Raw genomic sequence first — 18,741 nt, 5'->3', positions numbered from 1 at the left:
GGAATAAAACCATCTCCAACCCAACTGCAAAACACTATTTTAGTGTGAATTTTACACTAAAACTTTTTTTAACCCAACATTAAAAATCACACTATTTTAGTGTAACACTATAATTTTACATCAAATTTGGTGTGACACTATTCATCACACTAAAACACTATTCACTCTACTAAAACACTATACACTTATTTTATTAATAAATTATATTATTAAAAACGAAAAATTAAATAAATTAAATAAATATAATATTATAAAATAGCTTTTAGTATGAAGTTTAGTGTTGTGGTTGGAGATGAATTTGTTTTTAATATTAAAACTACATTAAAATAGTGTGATTTTGACACTAAAATAGTGTAATGGGTTGGAGATGCTGTTAAGAGAACTATTTTGTTCCAAAAAAGTTGGCCGACGAGGGAAAGGGGTGGGACCCATAAGTGGAGCCGACGTGGATAGTAAGTGAGTAGACGACGCTTTACTTGAATCTCAAAAAAATAAAAAAAAGGTATCTTCCCTTTTCACCAAAAAAACCAAAAGTTTAGTTTTTAATCAAAAAACAAGAATAATAATTTCAAACGACTCTTAACCTCTTCTCTCCTCCACTCTCCCTTCCAAAAATATCTTCTTCTTCTTCTTTACTCGAACCGGCAATGTCCACCGTTCCCATTGAGCCTCTTCTCCACCTCTCTCCTCTTCGCCGCACCTCTACCATCCATCGCGGACCTACTACATCCTCGCTGAATCTCCGTTGCCATTTCACCTCCAAGAAGCTACACTCGATCGGAAGAAGCATCGCCTGCGGAAACAGCTTAGGTTTCCGAAGAAGGTCCGTCGCGATTCGAGCTAGCTCCTCCGATACTGCCGTCGTCGAAACAACCTCTCAATCGGATGATGTCATCATCTTCAAGGGAAATTTCCCCGTTGAGCGAATCGATAAGGTTTTCTCGCTTTCATTTGCTTAATTTTGATTGAAACCTGGGAACAATTTGGATCACATTTGCTATTCCAAAGGATTGATTATATCTTTCACGCTATTTGTTAAGTTGATTCTGATTGATTGGTGGATCGATTCGTGGAGCTTTTTACTGTAATATAAGATACAGTCTTTTTTAACTAAAAAAAATTAAGAGACGTCTCTTATATCTCTTCTTTCTTAGTGTTTAACTAAACCGTATTTTATATTACCTAAGAACTCCACTCTAAGAGATCAGCAGTAATCATTCTAAGCTCATAGGTTTTGGTGTCCGCTGAGGTTAACCAGTCTTATTTCGATTTTGGGAGCGATAGGCAGAAGGAAAGATTTATGTGCGATTAAAGCAAGTGAAGGAGAATGATTGGGAGCTGAGTGTTGGATGTAGTCTTCCTGGGAAATGGATCCTTCACTGGGGTGTTTCTTATGTTGGTGACACTGGCAGGTCCTTCCCTTTTCTTCATCTCTTTCCTCATTATTATTTCCTTACCTTTGAAATCTCCACAGTGAATGGGATCAACCTCCCGAAGATATGAGACCACCTGGCTCACTTGCCATCAAAGTATGTATACCACTTTTTTTTTTTCCTTTTTCATTATCGTTACTTTTAGTAATTGTAACATTTCCTTTGCAGGACTATGCTATCGAGACACCTTTGGAGAAGTTATCAGAAGGAGATTCATTTCATGAAGTTACTATTAATCTAAATCTGGAAAGCTCAGTAGCAGTTCTCAACTTTGTTTTGAAGGTTCTGTTTGCTTCACACTTTGCGTTTGCCTTTTATATGTATATTAATCTGTGACTGTTGTTGTTTTCCAGGATGAAGAAACTGGGGCATGGTATCAGCACAAAGGGAGAGATTTTAAGGTTCCTCTTCTGGACGATGTTCCTGATGATGGGAACTTGATCGGAGCAAAGAAAGGCTTCGGTAAGTGGCTGGGGCGTTTTTTTATATCTTTCAGTGTAGACTACTTCTTATGCCTAGATAGTTACATCTGTTGTTCTGACTACTGGTTTTGCATTTTATACTTTGGCATCTTCTCCTCCTTGTGTGTGTATCCTCATTCTCTTTTAACGAATTATAATTCAAGCTTAAGAAATCCAGTGATTGAGAGTTGCTTTCTCTTGAATACCTAGGTGCTCTTGGGAAGCTCTCAAACATTGTTGTCAAACCAGATGAGCCTGGTGCAGATGTTCAAGAAAAAGGGAAGAGCTCGTCTGGTTCTACAAAAGAAGGAAAAGGTCTTGAAGAGTTTTATGAGGAGATGCCAATTAGTAAACATGTTGCCGGTGATAACTCGGTCAGTGTCACTGCAAGGAAATGCCCTGAAACATCGAAGAACATTGTATCGATTGAAACTGATTTACCGGGTGATGTTACTGTCCACTGGGGAGTTTGCAAAAATGGCAATAAAAAATGGGAAATTCCAGCTGAACCATATCCAGAAGAAACATCTTTGTTCAAGAACAAGGCATTACGCACTCGTTTACAGGTAAATGTAGAAGTATGTTCTTTTGAGTGTTCAGCTTTGGAAATCTACCAATAACCACTTGTGTTGGGGTGTCTCCCTAATTTTAAGTCTGTGAGATTTAAAATTAGATCTTTGTTAGCACCTGGCCATGCTGGCAACAGTCCAAGCAGTTGGCAGGCTGTACAGGCCTAGTTTGAAATTTAGCATTAGGGTTGTTAGCAACACTATACATTAGGTTCTTCATTTCCTGGTAGATAGTTTCTTTGGATTGCATGCTTTTACGATTTGACCATATAATGCCATTACTCATGTCTTTACTGCTACTTCAACATACTTTTGTGGGCACCTGAGATCATTTTCATGTTATCAACAAAGAAACTAAATCTTCTGTTCACCTTTCGTATTAGAATGTTTTCTTTTCCCATCAGTGACATTATCTGAATTCTTATGCATATGAACCTTCTTCAGCGAAAAGACGATGGGAATGGATCATCTGGATTATTCTCTCTGGATGGAGAGCTCGAAGGATTATGTTTTGTGCTCAAGTTAAATGAAAATACTTGGCTAAATAACAGGGGAGAAGACTTCTACGTCCCTTTCCTTACTTCAGCAGCCCTTCCCGTTGAATCTGGAGCTGCTCAAGTGAGTGGAAAGACACCAAAGACAAATCAAGAAGTGTCCGATAGTGGATTCACTGCAGAAATCATCACTGAGATAAGGAACTTGGCAATTGACATTTCCTCTCACAAGAATCAGAAGACAAACGTGAAAGAAGTGCAAGAAAACATTCTTCAAGAAATTGAGAAACTTGCTGCGGAGGCATATAGCATATTCAGAAGCACAACCCCAGCTTTTACCCCGGAAAGTGATTTAGAATCAGAGGATGAAAAGCCTGAAATTAAAATCTCCTCGGGAACTGGCTCAGGTTTTGAGATATTGTGCCAGGGATTCAACTGGGAATCCCATAAATCTGGGAGATGGTATCAGGAACTTCAAGAAAAAGCCGATGAGCTAGCTTCACTTGGATTCACCGTTCTGTGGTTACCACCACCGACAGAATCTGTGTCACCTGAAGGGTACATGCCTAAAGACCTGTACAACTTGAATTCCAGGTGAGCTCTGCTATATCAACAGACTTTCTATCGTTGCTTAAAGCTTGTCATGAATCTGGGGTTGTGTCTTCAAGTGGGATTAAATGAAATTTTGGTTGAGTGATTTTTTTTGTTGCTTTATATTTTATTTTTCTTAGGAGGTCATCAATACTAATGGTAGTTTATATAATGAAGTGTAGTATGTCTCAGATAATAAAATAGCATGTATCTGAATTACTTGTTTCCCGTTGTTGTTGAAAACTTTCAGATATGGAACTATTGATGAGCTAAAAGAAACGGTGAAGAGATTCCACAAGGTTGGGATCAAAGTTTTGGGAGATGCTGTGTTGAATCACCGCTGTGCACACTTCAAGAATTCAAATGGTGTATGGAATCTATTTGGAGGGCGTCTGAACTGGGATGATAGGGCAGTAGTTGCAGATGACCCTCATTTCCAGGTAACATTTTGCTTCTTTAAAGTTGAAACAATACAATTTTGATCTTAGAGCTATGGAACAAAAAGACAGGCAAATTCTGCCGTCTTGTTATCTTAGGGCTAATGTGTTTGACGAAGATAAATTGAATTACTCTTTGATGGTACAATTCAGGGTAGAGGAAACAAGAGCAGTGGAGATAATTTCCATGCTGCTCCAAACATAGATCACTCACAGGACTTTGTTAGGAAGGATATCAAGGAATGGCTATGCTGGATGAGGTTAGTTCCCTTGTTTTAAGTTTCGTAATATAATCGCTGCTGATTGGTTCTGGTGTCTCGCTCGTGTCTGATTTCACCTGCAGAGAAGAAGTTGGGTATGATGGATGGAGGCTTGATTTCGTAAGAGGGTTCTGGGGAGGTTATGTCAAAGACTACATGGATGCTAGCAAACCATACTTTGCGGTTGGTGAATACTGGGATTCCCTAAGCTACACGTATGGAGAAATGGACTACAATCAAGACGCACATCGTCAAAGGATTGTTGACTGGATCAATGCTACCAGTGGAGCTGCTGGTGCCTTTGATGTCACGACCAAAGGAATTCTCCATGCGGTACTAACAATATTCAACATCTTGTAGCCTTTGATATTATACCCTTTTGTTTTGGTTTATGAGATATGATGGTTAAGCATTGTCTGCGTGTTAGGCACTTCAAAAATGTGAATATTGGAGACTCTCAGACCCAAAAGGAAAGCCTCCTGGTGTAGTTGGATGGTGGCCATCTCGTGCTGTGACATTCATAGAGAATCATGATACTGGCTCTACTCAGGTTTTAGTTTCTCACCATTGTAATGTCATCCTTTAAATAAACCGTCTTTAACGAAATTTCTTCCTCCTTTCTAAAAGGGTCACTGGAGATTCCCAGGAGGGAAGGAGATGCAAGGATATGCTTACATCTTGACTCATCCAGGAACACCAGCGGTTTTCTTCGACCATATCTACTCAGACTACCGTTCTGAGATCGCTTCTCTTCTGTCTCTCAGGAACAGACAGAAACTCCACTGTCGGAGTGAGGTAAAAAACTCACAATCTCTTAAAACATAGTCTTGCTAAATTCGTCAGGTCTTAAACTAGACTACTTTGTTCAATACATTATAAAGGTGAACATAGTAAAGAGTGAGAGAGATGTCTATGCGGCTATAATAGATGAAAAAGTTGCAATGAAGATCGGACCAGGGCACTATGAACCACCAAGCGGATCTCAAAACTGGTCTGTAGCCGTCGAAGGCAGAGACTATAAGGTGTGGGAAACATCTTAAGGAGGTATTATTCTAATATGTATGTAGTAAATAAAATTGCTCCCTGGAGAAAATGTTATATATATGTATCTGTTTCAGGAAAACCAGAAATAAGATTTGTCCCAATTTTCACAATACTACGAACATATTCATATTGTTGTATCAACATTCTGGCTTTGGTTGTAATGTGTATCGGTTAAGGTGATTAGCTAAATAAAGCAGTCAAAGATGTATTTTGTCACTGTTTATTTTTTAAGAGATCCTATAATATTATCTTAAAAAATTAATTCCAAAAATACTAATGCTTGAAAAATGCTAGCAGTGCTTAACAAAGTTTAGTAATTTCGTACATATGAAACATTCATTATCCTTTCCTAATTTTTTAGAAATCTTAACAAAACTTAATTTTTTTATATATAATTGATGATTTCGGTGGTAGTTTGTACTTTGTACTAACAAAACATAAAATGTCATAGTTCTGAGAATTGTAAAATTTAAAAATTATACGTAAATTTCCATTGTTCTTATAAAAAAGTGAGTATGTGGAAGAACAGTGAATTTGAAAGAAAGAGGGATACATTATATATATATATATATATATTATGATTTTTGACTGAGTTGTTCTAGTGTTAGATTTATTGGTCAGTTCCCGTTTCCACCAAACTTTAGCCGGCCGGATCCGACTTTGAAAACTGACTTGTGAAATAATACTATACCAAATTTCTCGTTTGTTTTGCTATGTTTTAATTATAAAAGTAAGTTGACATAAACTAATTTAAATTGACTTCACCATTGTGATAAATGATTATGCGATAGATTCTGATGCACGACGTGGTAGATCATTGACCATAATGTCATAGTTGTGTAATATAAAAGTTATTAATTATAAATATTTCATTCTAGCTAAGATATGATAATACCACTGTATTGTTATGACATGTATTTGGTCGACTAGTTACCGGCTCCTGCGCTCATTTTCTCCTAATCATTAAATGTTTTTTATCCCAATAAATTATTTGAATTGGCATATAAAAACATTCATTATTTGCGAGTTGCGACTTTAGGTTAACTTTCTTAAATCATTTTCAAATAACACAAATTATCTTCTTCTTTTTTGGCTAAAAGTAGACATTATCTTTGTTCAACTTGTAACATGTTATAGCATATTCAAAAATTTGCATTCACAATCTACGAAAAGTAAACATTTTGTAGAGAAAGTATCTGAGACAGTATATATATAGTAACAAAACTATGTATTCCACTAATCAAGTAATCATTATACGATAAATAAGTTTGTACCACAGTTTTAGCTCATAAATGAGAAACTAAAATTACTTAGAAAATCATTTTCTTTGAAAATTTTGTTTTTCCAATAACATTCAATAAACGTGTTTGAATCAAAATAAACAACACACCATAACACTAACAAGGAACATCATGTCATTAGCGTTAACAAAAAAAAACTCCGTAGAATAATCTATACAAGAAATATTTCTTTTTGAAGATTTTGAATTCACAATGTCATATTTTCCTTGAAGAATAGTTATCAGAGCCAAAATAAACTATTAACATATTTATATAGTTAATAGTTACGTATGCCATACTTTATATTTCAAAACTTTATTCGAATAATATTTTCATAATAAAAAATGTAGTTGTTCACTTGTTTGTACGCTTTAATTTTATAACTTCAATAATCTTCTTGCATGATGTACTCGTTAATTTTAAGTTTCTTGAAATTTTGCTTATTAATTCATGAAGAACATGAGATTAGTCAACTACGTTATTTGTATACAGTTTCAGTCAGGGGTCATATAAATTCAAGAATTCAAAATTACAGATTCGCCTTCATGGATTTGTGTAACGAATCTTATCATTGGTCGCCTTTTTCGGAATTAAACAACTGTAAATCGATTATGTGTCTTCTTTTCATTGGAAAGTGTATCCCTGCCCGGACAGTGCTGTCAGCACTGAACATGCGCGAAAAGGCTGTGTACAATGCCAATGCCCCCTATGCGGTCTTTCATATGGACCGGTTAGAGCAGGATCAGTTTTATGTTTTGACTGACATATCATTAGACCTTATACCAAAAAGAGAATTTTTATATTTCATTGCATATAGAACTAAATTATAAAAGAAATCATTAAATAAAAAGAAAAAAAAACATCAAGAAAAATGAAATTGACATTTTTTCTTTTTATTATATATAGTTTTTTTAGATGTATATACGTTCAAGTTATATACATCTAAAAAGTGTTTCAAAAAAAAATACATCTAAAAAATTAAATTATCTAGAACAGAAAGTTAGCCTTATATATTTTATACTTTATGATATATAAATTTAAATTTCTGTTCTAAATGATTGGATTTTTAGATGTCTATAATATGAAAATCTGAATTTTTGGAACACATATATTCTAGAATCTCCGATAATCATTCCATCTCAAGAGAGAAATGAATGAATTCCACGAACGCCCTAATTTTGAATCTCTTAACAAGAATTGGTCCTAAAAATTTAGGTTTAGAAAGAAAAAAATTAGGTTTAGAAACAAATAAATGTTATCTTGAGCCCATAATCTTTCTTTTCTTTAAATAAAATAAAGTTTAGCCTTCCAAGAGACACTGAACTCAAGATCTTTTGCTTTTTCCTTTAGTACATCTTTAATTCCACTCTATTTTTTCTTACAAAATGAAATAAAAGTGAAATTAGAGTAATGATTGCTCCAACCAAACTCTAAATCTCACTCCATAATAGAGTTTACTCCATAAATGGACTAAACTATTTTTTTTTTGTTCATCACTCCATTATAGAATGAGAAATATAATAGGTTTTACTTCATTTTTACTTTTACTCTATTTTTTTTACTTTTACTTTATTTTAAAGAAAAAAATAGAATATTACATTGAAAATGCTCTTATACTGCTATCAACAGAAAGAACTAGCAACTTTTCCCTTAGAAGTGGCCCTTTATTTCTCTAAACTTCATCAGGTCGGAGCTTGTAGTTGATATCTAGCACCGGCACTGTCCCTATCTGGATAATATACACACCTGCATGTACAAAATATCAAAGAAAAGAAAGAACTAAGTATTGTTTCATTCGATCTTCTAGGTCATCTGTTACCTATGCCACAATATTCATCTGTAGAATTCTGCAACCATAACTTCAATGTACAAATTTCTTTAGTTTAGACGGTATAAAACACACAAATTATGTATAGATCTATAATCCGATATATCCGTACGTACATGTCAAAAGTAAAGACTCGTCCTAGTTACCAATAAATTAACATAATGTCTACAGCGTTGCTATAATAACCATGATGCAGAAGTAGAAAAATATTATAAAGTGTTTTACCAAAAATTATTATAAAGTATTATCATAAATGATTCATGATTTGGATTGCAATACAATTTGAATTATTATCATTATTATATTATGACAATAGACATTATTTATTATATAATGCTGAGTCGTCGGTTCGGGATTATTCAAGAATCGAGACGAAGTTGAGAATGATTTCCAATCAGAGCTGGTAACATGGTGATGATCACCAATAGAAAACAATATTTTTAAGTTTGTATTTCCTCTTACTAAAATGCAGAGTCAATGTAGGCTCCTGGCTCTTTATAAGAAGCTACAACTCTACAAATAATTAAAGAGAATATATTACTCTTTTTTTTCTTGCAACCAAGAACAACCGAAAGAGCGGATCCAACTGTTCTCAAGATCTGAATCATAATATATAGTATGATCAAAGAGAAGATCAGTTCATGTGTTCATCCTTCCGATGGTATAGTAGAATCTGATAAGGTAAAAGGAACAAACTATATCTTGATTTAAGATTTTAAACCATGGTTTTCTCTAATCAGTTCGGGTATGGCTGTTTTAAATCTTCTTCTGGTGTTTTATCGGTGAAAATTTTGAATTTTAGATATACGCATTCATATAGTGTACATATAAATATATGTAGTTCATACGTTTGTTGATTTTTCGAAATCAATACACACTTACTGCATGTAATAAAAGTCAACCTGCCTGTTCTAAAAAAAGTTGAGGATATTCAGATTATTCAGGTAAATGAAATTCAAATATTCAAAAATATTCGGATTGGATAGATGTAATAACGTAACATGTACATAATACATGTCAATAATGTCGATACAATATATATTCTTCTAGTATTCAATCTCTGTTCATCTCTACAGACTGCTCACTTTTGAGTGTTGAGTTACGAAGAAATCAATGTTTAGAAAATACTTGGATAAAAAAATAAATCACATGTAAACACAAGTAGTATGAAGGTGAGGCCATTAATATAAGCAATTTGTACTCTGGATATTTACAGGAAGTGGAGCTTGATGCAACAAAAGCCAAGTTGGAGAAAGTTAGAGAAGAAAATGAGAAGTTAAAACTCTTACTATCTACCGTTCTTACTGATTATAAATCTCTTCAAATGCATGTCTCCAACGTTATCCGACCACAACATGAAGATTCTATGGAGATGGACACTAATAGCCACGACAATTTCGGTGTAGATATATCTCTTAGGCTTGGAAGATCAGACCTAAATGTCTCCAAAAATGTAGATGAAATAGATAAGATTAGTCTGGACAAGATTTCTGATGAGATCAGTGAGGGGTCCGATAAGAAAAGATCTGCACTCGGTTTAGGATTTCGGATTCAAAGTTGTGAAGATACAGATACTGATCTAACCATGAAGTTAGACTATCTTTCCAAGGATGTTAAACATATAAAAGCGGATAATAAATGCATATCCTCGAGGAAAGATATCAAAACAGCTAGAAACGAAGATCACCAAGAGGCTTTTGAAGTACATGAACAACCGGGTTTAAAGAAAACTAGGGTTTGTGTGAAAGCTCCATGTGAAGACCCATCAGTACGTACCAAGCCATACAACGATATGTTATATATAATAGGTCTATTTCTTTTTTTTTTATCTTAGACGTGACATTTATCATAGTGCTATTGATGTTATATAGATAAACGATGGTTGCCAATGGAGGAAGTACGGACAAAAGACTGCAAAAGCGAATCCTCTTCCACGAGCCTATTACCGCTGCTCCATGTCCTCAAATTGTCCTGTCAGAAAACAGGTACAAAACATTCTACAATATTTTTACAATCCAAAATTAAAACTGGCTATAGCAAATTGGCAATAAACCTTGGTTTCATCTTACAAAAGTTGTGGTAACTATTATTTTTCATTAGAAATAATCAATGGTAAATGTGATTTATGTAGACCATTTCATGGTGGTCCAGTGGTTGAAGAGAGACTAGAGGGTCCTCCCACTGCTATCTGAATCATCGTTATATAGACAAGCATTTGGCTCTTCTATATAGATCCCAAAAATTAACATGGATATTACTCCAGATGAAAAAGTGTGACATATGTAAGAATGTATCTATGTAGGTGCAAAGATGCGGAGAAGATGACACCTCCGCTTATATGACGACGTACGAAGGAACTCACGACCATCCACTTCCCATGGAAGCAACCCATATGGCTGCCGGAACTTCCGCTGCCGCCTCCTTATTACAATCTGGCTCCTCCTCCTCCCCAAGCCTAAGCTATTATTTCCCTTTTCACCACGTCTCTTTCTCCACCACTAACGCCCACCCCACGGTAACACTTGACCTCACACGACCAAACTATGATCCCAATCAATTACCAACCCACTCTTCACTCAGCTTCTCCTCCTCCTCCTCTGATCGTCCATCTCCAACAAACAGTCATACCTTGAGCTTCAGTGGCTTGAGATCACAAGCTCCCTTGACTAAATATTCACAAATGGCCCCTTTATCACATCAAACCAAACTTTCTGGACAGCAATAACTATATACTTTTTTTTTGTCATCAATGTTTAGAAATTATGGACTTCCAACTCAGTAAAGTGATAAACATCAGCAACCCATGTGTTAGATATTGTGACAGCTTCTTAGTGTCAATATGAAATATTCGTCAATCTACTTATTAGTCACATCATTCTTATATGAATCATGAGATCAGGATCAAAGTTCTAATGCGATTGATGACTAATAACTAATAAGGAATAAAGCATGACTCTATTCTGGGCCTAGGCCCATATCATGCAATATGTAATCTCTCTCTTTAAAAATCAAGCCCATCCGAGTCAAAAGGCTCCGATGGCTTCGCTGTTTACTCTTTTGACATACGACCACTTCATGGAACGACACGTGTCAATAAATGAAGGCGCGCGTAACCGCCAGAAGAAGTTCCATCTCCGACACGTTGCATATCCAAACCACGAACACACACCCACTGTTTCTGTTCTCTTTCTTTTTGGTTAAAAAAAATTAAAATTTTTAGCCGTTTTCACGTTTTCGAATCTGCAATCACTGTAGTAGTATATTGGTGTGGAGTCATCGATTTGGTGTTTCTTCACCAAGGTGATATGGCGGAAAGTGAGAAGAGTGATGTGGATAAGGAGATAAGATCGTCGGTTTCGAGCTGCGAGGCCTATTTCGAGAAAGTTCAGTCGAGGAAGAATCTTCCCAAATCTCTTCAAGATACCCTCAACTCCGCCTTCGCCGGTATCCCCGTCTCCTCCTTCCCTCAAGTTCCCGGCGGCAGAGGTAACAAATCAAAACTTTACGACTCACTCATCATAGTACTCTCCGCTTAGATTGTGTTTGTGTATCACAGTGATTGAGATTCCAGCGGAGACATCTGTATCAGAAGCAGTAAAGATTCTCTCAGACAGCAAGATTCTCTCAGCTCCCGTCATTAACAAAGACCACGAGACCTCCCTAGACTGGAAGGAGAGGTACTCAGGAATCATCGACTACTCCTCGATCATCCTATGGGTGCTGGAGAGCGCAGAGCTCGCCGCAATCGCCTTATCCGCCACGTCAGCGACCGCAGCCGGCGTCGGCGCAGGAGCCGTCGGCGCTTTAGGCGTTGCGGCCCTCGGCGTCACCGGTCCGGTCGCTGCAGCGGGGCTAGCGGCGGCTGCGGTTGGAGCAGCGGTCGCTGGCGGCGTTGCAGCTGACCGCGGGATCGGGAAAGATGCTGTGACAGCTGCTGATAGCTTGGGGAAAGACTTCTATCAAGTCATTCTCCAAGAAGAGCCTTTCAGATCAACCACTGTAAGTTTTTTTCATTACATGACAATGACATTGATTTGGTTATGATATGTTTGTTTGTGTTGTTTCTTTTTTCAGGTTGGGACAATACTTAAGTCCTTTAGATACGCTCCTTTTCTTCCGGTGTCTACTGAGAGTTCAATGCTGAGTGTTTTGCTGCTACTCTCTAAGTACCGGTTAAGAAATGTACCGGTGATTAAACCGGGAGAGCCGGATATCAAGAACTACATTACTCAGTCTGCGGTTGTTCATGGTCTTGAAGGCTGTAAAGGCAGAGATTGGTTTGATCATATCTCTGCTCTTCCTATCTCTGATCTCGGCCTCCCTTTCATGTCTCCCAACGAGGTAAGACATCAAAACTCTTGGAAGTTATCGCGCGGCAACACGAGTGAAAGAGGGCTTGTTTTGGTTTTAGGTGATTAGCATTGGTAGCGAAGAGCTTATTCTTGAAGCGTTCAAGAGGATGAGAGACAGTAACATTGGTGGTCTTCCTGTTGTTGAAGGGGCGAACAAGAAGGTTGTTGGGAACATAAGCATGAGAGACATTAGATACTTGCTTCTACAACCTGAAGTCTTCTCCAACTTCAGGTTTGTTTTTTCTCGTTACAACTTCACTTTTGGGGTCGAACTAAACTGTGTTTTTTTGTCTATGTCAAAAAGGCAACTTACGGTGAAGACTTTCGCGGCGAAGATTGCAACGGCGGGGGATAAATATGGTTCAGCGAGTCTTGCGATAACATGTAGGCCTTATTCGACTTTGGGAAGTGTTATAAACAGTTTGGCTTCGAGGTCAGTGCATAGGGTGTATGTAGTGGATGGAGATGAGGATGAGCTTTATGGGGTTATTACGCTGAGGGATGTGATCTCTTGTTTCGTGTCTGAACCTCCCAACTACTTTGAGAACTGTCTTGGCTTCTCGGTCAAAGAAGTGCTTAACCGATGATGACCATCTCTTGTTTCTCTGCTTCTTGGTTTTCTTTGGTTCTTTCTTGGTTTAGATTCTGAAGAAGTTTGTTTTTATAATCTAATTTGTAAGCCACTTTTAAAGTTTTAAAGTTTCTGTCTTAAATGGTACAAAGGTTTGGAGTTTTGCTTAAATTGTGAATTATGCATTAAGTTTGGAACTTTTTAGATTCGATGAAAGTGGATTAAGATTAGGATGGTGACATGAGTGTACCTAATTGGTTTGGTGTTAAAAGTGTCATTAAACTAAAAACAAAGAGAGCAACTGGCGATTAGGGCTGGGCAAATAAACCGAACCCGAAAATCCGAACCGAACCCGATCCGATGAAAATGAATCCGAACCGATCCGAACCCGACATAAATACCGAATGGATCCTGTTTTTTGGTATATTGGGTTATGGGTATTATCCAAACCGAACCCGGACCTAAATGGATATCCGATAGAACCCGAAACATTTATAATAACAAAAAGAACTTCTACCAAATATGATCTTAATTCTTAATATGTATCCAAAATACTTTAAGATATTATTGAACTTCTAAAATAATTATCTATTAGATAAAGGTTGATGGTGGAATGTAGCGGTTGAAACCTAAAGTTTTTTTTATTTTGGTTTTGTTTTCATTAAATAGTGTTTCTCATTTCATGAGAACTTAGTTTTTGTTTTATGATTTCATTTATCTGTTTTCTTTATTTCACTAACTATGTTTATCTTTCGCTTGATTTTGAATGATCACGTTTGATGTTTTTTCTTATTTTTGAATCGATTTTACTTATGTTTTGGCTATTAAAATATGTACAAATCATGTATTTTAAATCTGAAGAACCGATTTCATTTATGTTTTAGTTACAAAATAGGTACAAATCATGTATTTTTAAACCGAAGAACCGATTGGGACCCGAACCCGAAAGTACAATGGGTTATACCGGTTCTTTGAAGATTTACTAACCCCGACCCGAACCCGATATAACCCGAACCGGTCCCGAACCGAACTTTTATATAACCCGAATGGGGTTGATTTTGATAAACCCGAAAAATCATAACCCGAATGGATAAAACCGAAACCCGATTGGGACCCCGAATGTCCACGCCTACTGGCGATTAAAAAAATGGAAACTTTTGACAAAAAAAAAGATTTGGAATTTTTTGAGATATATATATATATATATATATATATATTTCCTCCACCTTTATTTTTTTTTAAGTTTTCTAAAACTGAACACAAAAAAATATTCATTCCGTTCTTTAAAATTACATATTCTAGAAAAAAATTTTGTTTCAAAAAGATCCATCTTTTATATTTTCAATGCATATTTTTTTAACTAATTGCAAACTTTAAAAAACTTAATTGCACTAGCTAAATTTTTATTGGGTTAAAATTATGGAAAAAAAATAAATACATAAAAAACTATATAATTTTAATGTGTTTTATTAAGATGCGTGAAAAATCTAGGATATATAGCTTTAAGGAACAGATGGAGTATCAATAATTTAAGATTTTAAGTAAACACAACTTAATTAATGCTAAAACATTTTTTTTTTGTTTCAAAATGTTACATATTTTAGATTTTTTTACATATTTTGATAAAAACATTATATTTATCTTTTTGTGATTTTTTTTTCACAATTTTAAGCTAATAAAAATCTAATAAGTGCAGTTAATGTTTTTTAAAAAAATTTGTAATTAATTAATAAAACATGCATAATGCAAAAAAAGATTTTTTGAAACAAAAATTTTCTTTAGAATATGTAATTTTATAAACGGAAGAATACCAATTATAAAATATTAGTTTTATATAAAAATAAAGAGAATTTTATAATTTGCATAAAATCTGTCAATATAATATATTTACCTAATTAAAAAAAAAATTGGCTGATAAAAAAAAAAAAGAGAAAGTATAAATGAAAGGAGCGTTTCTTTAATGCATGATTAGGTTGACACCTTTGAAGGTGCCGCGGCGACCCAATCAATTATAAGACCATTGAAGTCATAATCTTTCAGACAATCTCTGTCTCTCTCTTCTGGTAGTCTTCGATTACGAAAAGTTCATCTCTTTTCAGGTTCGTCCACTTTTAATCCTATTTTGCCTGCTCGACTGATTGCGATATGGATATGATTTAGGGTTCTTACAGTTTGTGGGTGTGTTCTGTCTCAATTTGGTTATCTTCTTAATTAGGGTTCATGATTACGGTTATGGGTTTCATCTAGCTCTTGTCATGATATGAATCTAGGGTTTCTTTTGAGAGAGTTCTTGCTGTGAGAGATGTTGCAATTAAGACATATTGCAAGTTCTAATGTTTGTTGTCTTTTCTTTTGAAGAGATACGATGTCGACACCAGCGAGGAAGAGGCTGATGAGGGATTTCAGGAGGTTGCAGCAAGATCCTCCTGCTGGTATCAGTGGTGCTCCTCAGGACAACAACATCTTGCTCTGGAACGCTGTTATCTTCGGGTAATTAAAAAAATAACATTTGCTTTTTTATGGTTAAAATCTCTGTCTTGTCTGGATTCTGATCATTTTGTCATTCTATGCTTTTAATGGAAACTGCAGTCCAGATGATACACCTTGGGATGGAGGTATAAAGTCTATACCTTTAGTGAGATTAGAGAAACTATAGATCCAGTTCTTGTTTAAGTTACCCATAAAAACTTCTAATCTTTTGTTCCAGGTACTTTTAAGTTGACTCTTCAATTTACGGAGGATTATCCCAACAAACCACCAACTGTTCGTTTTGTTTCTCGCATGTTTCACCCAAACAGTAAGTTTAAGGGAAAAGGAAACAGTTTAGTCTTTGTCTCTGTTACTCTTTGGTCTTATCGTTTTTTTTTCTCCTCCTGTCTTGTTCAGTCTATGCAGATGGGAGTATCTGTCTTGATATCTTACAGAACCAATGGAGTCCCATTTATGATGTTGCTGCGATTCTCACATCTATCCAGGTATCTTATTGATTGTCTAGTTCTGTTATTCAGACATTTCTTTATTGTTTGATCATAAACCATTGTTGTGGTTTTTACAATTGTGCAGTCACTCCTCTGTGATCCCAACCCAAACTCGCCTGCAAACTCCGAAGCTGCTCGCTTGTTCAGCGAGAACAAGCGTGAGTACAACAGACGTGTTAAGGACATTGTCGAACAGAGTTGGACCGCTGACTAAATAAGTCACCCCAGTTTGTAACATTTGAAGAAGTGGAGGAGGCCTATCAAATTGGTAAAAAAAAAACTGTGTGATTTCATGCCTCCAGTTCAGTATATGTATCATATTATGTAATGCAATTTCTGGATGAACCTATATATGCATTTTCGTGTTAAGACATCTTTGCTTGCTTCTAAGTTGTGTCTGTGTGTGTAACTATTTAAGAATCTTATCCATGTTTATCAAGATCTCCACCATTTTTTCCTTTGATCTTAGAGCATCCCCATTGAAGGTTTATGGGGGATTTCACACAGAAATCAAGAAAAAAAAATAATAAAATAACTCAATCACATGAATTCGTCTCTCCTAAAGTTCTCTTGGTTGAATCTCTCTCTCCTAAAGTTTATCACTGTAGCGCAGATTCCACGTGTCGTGGCGGTCCGCGATTGGTCTAGTTTTTTTTTTTTTTTAAATCAAAAAAAAAAAAAATTTTAATAATAAAAAATTGAAAAGATGAAACCTAATAAGTGGTTCATTGATGCAGATGCTCTTACTACCATGTCTCTCTAACATCTGCTTGTTTATAATGAATTTATGATTAATGAGGGCAAAAGATAACGATACATGTTATTTTCTAATGAGCCAAAGCTCTAATGAAAAAAGTGTGATAATTGTGAAATGAAATGACTCATTCATGATAGTATGTATATATATATATATATATTTATATCAACCACATAGCTTTTCTACTACATGATGCCATAATTTACCCGAATAGTCGAGACCGCTTGATAAATCATATAACCTTAGGCGCCAATATGCCACCTAGAGTCCCCCCAAACACTTCAGTGTTCATTGGACAGATTTATCCGTAGATACTAGACAACCAAGTATGAACAATGAAGCGTTAAAGGGAACTCAAGAGGACATTTGACAATATACTCACTATGTCTTTTGCTAATGCTTCTCTTACTCAATGACATTACTCACAACCCAAAATGGATATTTATACATACTTCTCCATGGTATGTTTTCACTTCGTTACAATGGAATATCTTAGGGATGGACCATAGATGATATAGATTCTCCATTACGTAATAAAACATGCGGGGAAATTTGAAGATGAACCAAGTCGGAATTTGTGTAATAAGGAGCTTTAAGAATATAAGTATCTCCATCAGGTTGCTGTAGGACCTTTCGTGCGGTAGATCTTATTCTACTTCTTTTTTTCCTTCATGTAACTGCAATGTTTTTTTTTTTGCTTAAAAAAATGTAAAAACTCCAAGTCCTGCTTGTTGATACTTGTGTAAGTGCCAATTCTCAAGTTTATCTTCTTATGTGTTGATAATATATATCCAAAAACTGGATAAAAACACTAACGTAACGATCTATCATCGAGTTTTTTTTCTTCATATTTAGTTTTAATGATTATGTTATGATGGATTATCAACATAATGTTTCAAAAAAATATTTCGTTAGAATTGATCATCTTATGTGTTTGCTAATAAATCCGTAAATTAAAAGCAAAGTACTAATGTGTGCTGTTGCATGGACGTGAATATATTTATTGGCATCTATGCCTAATGCGTTTATATAAATGTGATCTTTCTTTTCATGCAAAAAGCTAAAAGGAAAAGGGATTTATGCAGTTTTCTTGAATAATTTGATTTCCTTTCCTATACCTCTTAACCTGAAATCACGTCTAAGTTCACAACGGCTCCAACTTATATATAGAAACGCCAACACATCCAAAACTTTCAAACCCTAATACTCTTGTAAACTTACATTTTCCGCGAAGCATACATACAGTACATTCATAATGTATTATAGAAACAAACATCGTTTTTGTCGGATGTTTCCTAGAGTTCCTCTGAGCACTTCATTGGATATAACATTTTTTCTATCAAAATTAAATGTATTCCACTGAAGTGTTTGGGGGAACTCCTGGACTCATTCGGTATTTGAGTATACTAGACTTAAGTTTGAATGGAGGAAATACTATTTGATCGCTCTTATCTATGTATATATTTTCTTATTTGGTACAGTGTTGAAGGCGAATTAAAGTAAGGGAGCAAATATTATATACACCGCTGAGCTTTTTCATGAGACTCATTCCATCTAGTCCCAAGTGTGGCCACACATCTCTAAAACTTTTTTTGTTGCTGATAAGAAACTCTACAAACGTAGGGAGAGTTTAAATAACTATACAAAATCCATATAACCATAAAATCAAAGTAGATCGAAAAGAGT

The 18,741-nt window shown here is 35.5% G+C and overlaps 4 protein-coding genes, 1 long non-coding RNA gene and 1 other non-coding gene across 7 annotated transcripts; 5 read left to right on the top strand and 1 right to left on the bottom strand.

The window, feature by feature from the left end:
• Positions 1 to 540: 540 nt before the first annotated feature.
• Positions 541 to 5,505, top strand: LOC103831524 (alpha-amylase 3, chloroplastic). Its single transcript, XM_009107402.3, has 13 exons — positions 541 to 935; positions 1,285 to 1,412; positions 1,475 to 1,529; positions 1,602 to 1,715; positions 1,787 to 1,895; positions 2,105 to 2,460; positions 2,908 to 3,551; positions 3,799 to 3,988; positions 4,139 to 4,245; positions 4,329 to 4,578; positions 4,673 to 4,795; positions 4,873 to 5,040; positions 5,127 to 5,505. The coding sequence occupies exons 1-13, from the start codon at positions 648 to 650 to the stop codon at positions 5,283 to 5,285; spliced, it is 2,691 nt and encodes an 896-aa protein (XP_009105650.1). The 5' UTR covers positions 541 to 647; the 3' UTR covers positions 5,286 to 5,505.
• Positions 5,506 to 8,137: 2,632 nt separating this feature from the next.
• LOC117126457 lies at positions 8,138 to 10,858 on the bottom strand. The gene is made up of 2 exons (XR_004449041.1): positions 10,726 to 10,858; positions 8,138 to 9,832 (listed from the first exon to the last, which is right to left on the bottom strand). It is a non-coding gene; the product is annotated as an uncharacterized LOC117126457 (long non-coding RNA).
• Positions 8,991 to 11,272, top strand: LOC103831523 (probable WRKY transcription factor 36). Its single transcript, XM_009107401.3, has 4 exons — positions 8,991 to 9,078; positions 9,614 to 10,165; positions 10,269 to 10,382; positions 10,700 to 11,272. Exons 1-4 carry the CDS (start codon positions 9,016 to 9,018, stop codon positions 11,120 to 11,122), a joined length of 1,152 nt encoding a protein of 383 aa, XP_009105649.1. The 5' UTR covers positions 8,991 to 9,015; the 3' UTR covers positions 11,123 to 11,272.
• A 257-nt stretch (positions 11,273 to 11,529) lies between these two features.
• LOC103831522 (SNF1-related protein kinase regulatory subunit gamma-1-like) lies at positions 11,530 to 13,501 on the top strand. The gene is made up of 5 exons (XM_009107400.3): positions 11,530 to 11,883; positions 11,954 to 12,396; positions 12,472 to 12,738; positions 12,809 to 12,981; positions 13,054 to 13,501. Exons 1-5 carry the CDS (start codon positions 11,703 to 11,705, stop codon positions 13,334 to 13,336), a joined length of 1,347 nt encoding a protein of 448 aa, XP_009105648.1. The 5' UTR covers positions 11,530 to 11,702; the 3' UTR covers positions 13,337 to 13,501.
• A 1,720-nt stretch (positions 13,502 to 15,221) lies between these two features.
• On the top strand, positions 15,222 to 16,761 carry LOC103831521 (ubiquitin-conjugating enzyme E2 2). Of its 2 annotated transcripts, none has more exons than XM_009107399.2 (6): positions 15,222 to 15,419; positions 15,679 to 15,810; positions 15,910 to 15,935; positions 16,028 to 16,117; positions 16,207 to 16,295; positions 16,384 to 16,761. In XM_009107399.2, exons 2-6 carry the CDS (start codon positions 15,686 to 15,688, stop codon positions 16,510 to 16,512), a joined length of 459 nt encoding a protein of 152 aa, XP_009105647.1. In that variant the 5' UTR covers positions 15,222 to 15,419; positions 15,679 to 15,685; the 3' UTR covers positions 16,513 to 16,761. The 2 variants fall into 2 exon arrangements, with proteins under 2 accessions (XP_009105647.1, XP_033130277.1); XM_033274386.1 differs by having other exon boundaries at positions 15,283 to 15,419; positions 15,676 to 15,810.
• Positions 16,762 to 18,338: 1,577 nt separating this feature from the next.
• MIR395C (microRNA MIR395c) lies at positions 18,339 to 18,448 on the top strand. Its single transcript, NR_128648.1, has one exon. It is a non-coding gene; the product is annotated as a microRNA MIR395c (primary transcript).
• The last annotated feature ends 293 nt before the right edge of the window (positions 18,449 to 18,741 follow it).

Source organism: Brassica rapa, chromosome A07, assembly GCF_000309985.2.
Source record: "Brassica rapa cultivar Chiifu-401-42 chromosome A07, CAAS_Brap_v3.01, whole genome shotgun sequence".
In the NCBI taxonomy this organism is placed as follows: Eukaryota; Viridiplantae; Streptophyta; class Magnoliopsida; order Brassicales; family Brassicaceae; genus Brassica; species Brassica rapa.
Note: the sequence above shows the minus strand (reverse complement) of the source record. Positions and strands in the feature narration are given on the sequence as shown.

Coding starts and splice junctions, on each gene's coding strand:
- LOC103831524 (XM_009107402.3), top strand. CDS start 648: ATGTCCACCGTTCCCATTGAGCCTCTTCTCCACCTCTCTCCTCTTCGC. Junction 1,716..1,786: donor TTCTCAACTTTGTTTTGAAG/GTTCTGTTTGCT, acceptor GTTGTTTTCCAG/GATGAAGAAACTGGGGCATG. Junction 3,552..3,798: donor CTGTACAACTTGAATTCCAG/GTGAGCTCTGCT, acceptor GAAAACTTTCAG/ATATGGAACTATTGATGAGC.
- LOC103831523 (XM_009107401.3), top strand. CDS start 9,016: ATGATCAAAGAGAAGATCAGTTCATGTGTTCATCCTTCCGATGGTATA. Junction 10,166..10,268: donor CTCCATGTGAAGACCCATCA/GTACGTACCAAG, acceptor GATGTTATATAG/ATAAACGATGGTTGCCAATG. Junction 10,383..10,699: donor ATTGTCCTGTCAGAAAACAG/GTACAAAACATT, acceptor GTATCTATGTAG/GTGCAAAGATGCGGAGAAGA.
- LOC103831522 (XM_009107400.3), top strand. CDS start 11,703: ATGGCGGAAAGTGAGAAGAGTGATGTGGATAAGGAGATAAGATCGTCG. Junction 11,884..11,953: donor TCAAGTTCCCGGCGGCAGAG/GTAACAAATCAA, acceptor TGTGTATCACAG/TGATTGAGATTCCAGCGGAG. Junction 12,982..13,053: donor GAAGTCTTCTCCAACTTCAG/GTTTGTTTTTTC, acceptor TATGTCAAAAAG/GCAACTTACGGTGAAGACTT.
- LOC103831521 (XM_009107399.2), top strand. CDS start 15,686: ATGTCGACACCAGCGAGGAAGAGGCTGATGAGGGATTTCAGGAGGTTG. Junction 15,811..15,909: donor TGGAACGCTGTTATCTTCGG/GTAATTAAAAAA, acceptor TGGAAACTGCAG/TCCAGATGATACACCTTGGG. Junction 16,296..16,383: donor CGATTCTCACATCTATCCAG/GTATCTTATTGA, acceptor ACAATTGTGCAG/TCACTCCTCTGTGATCCCAA.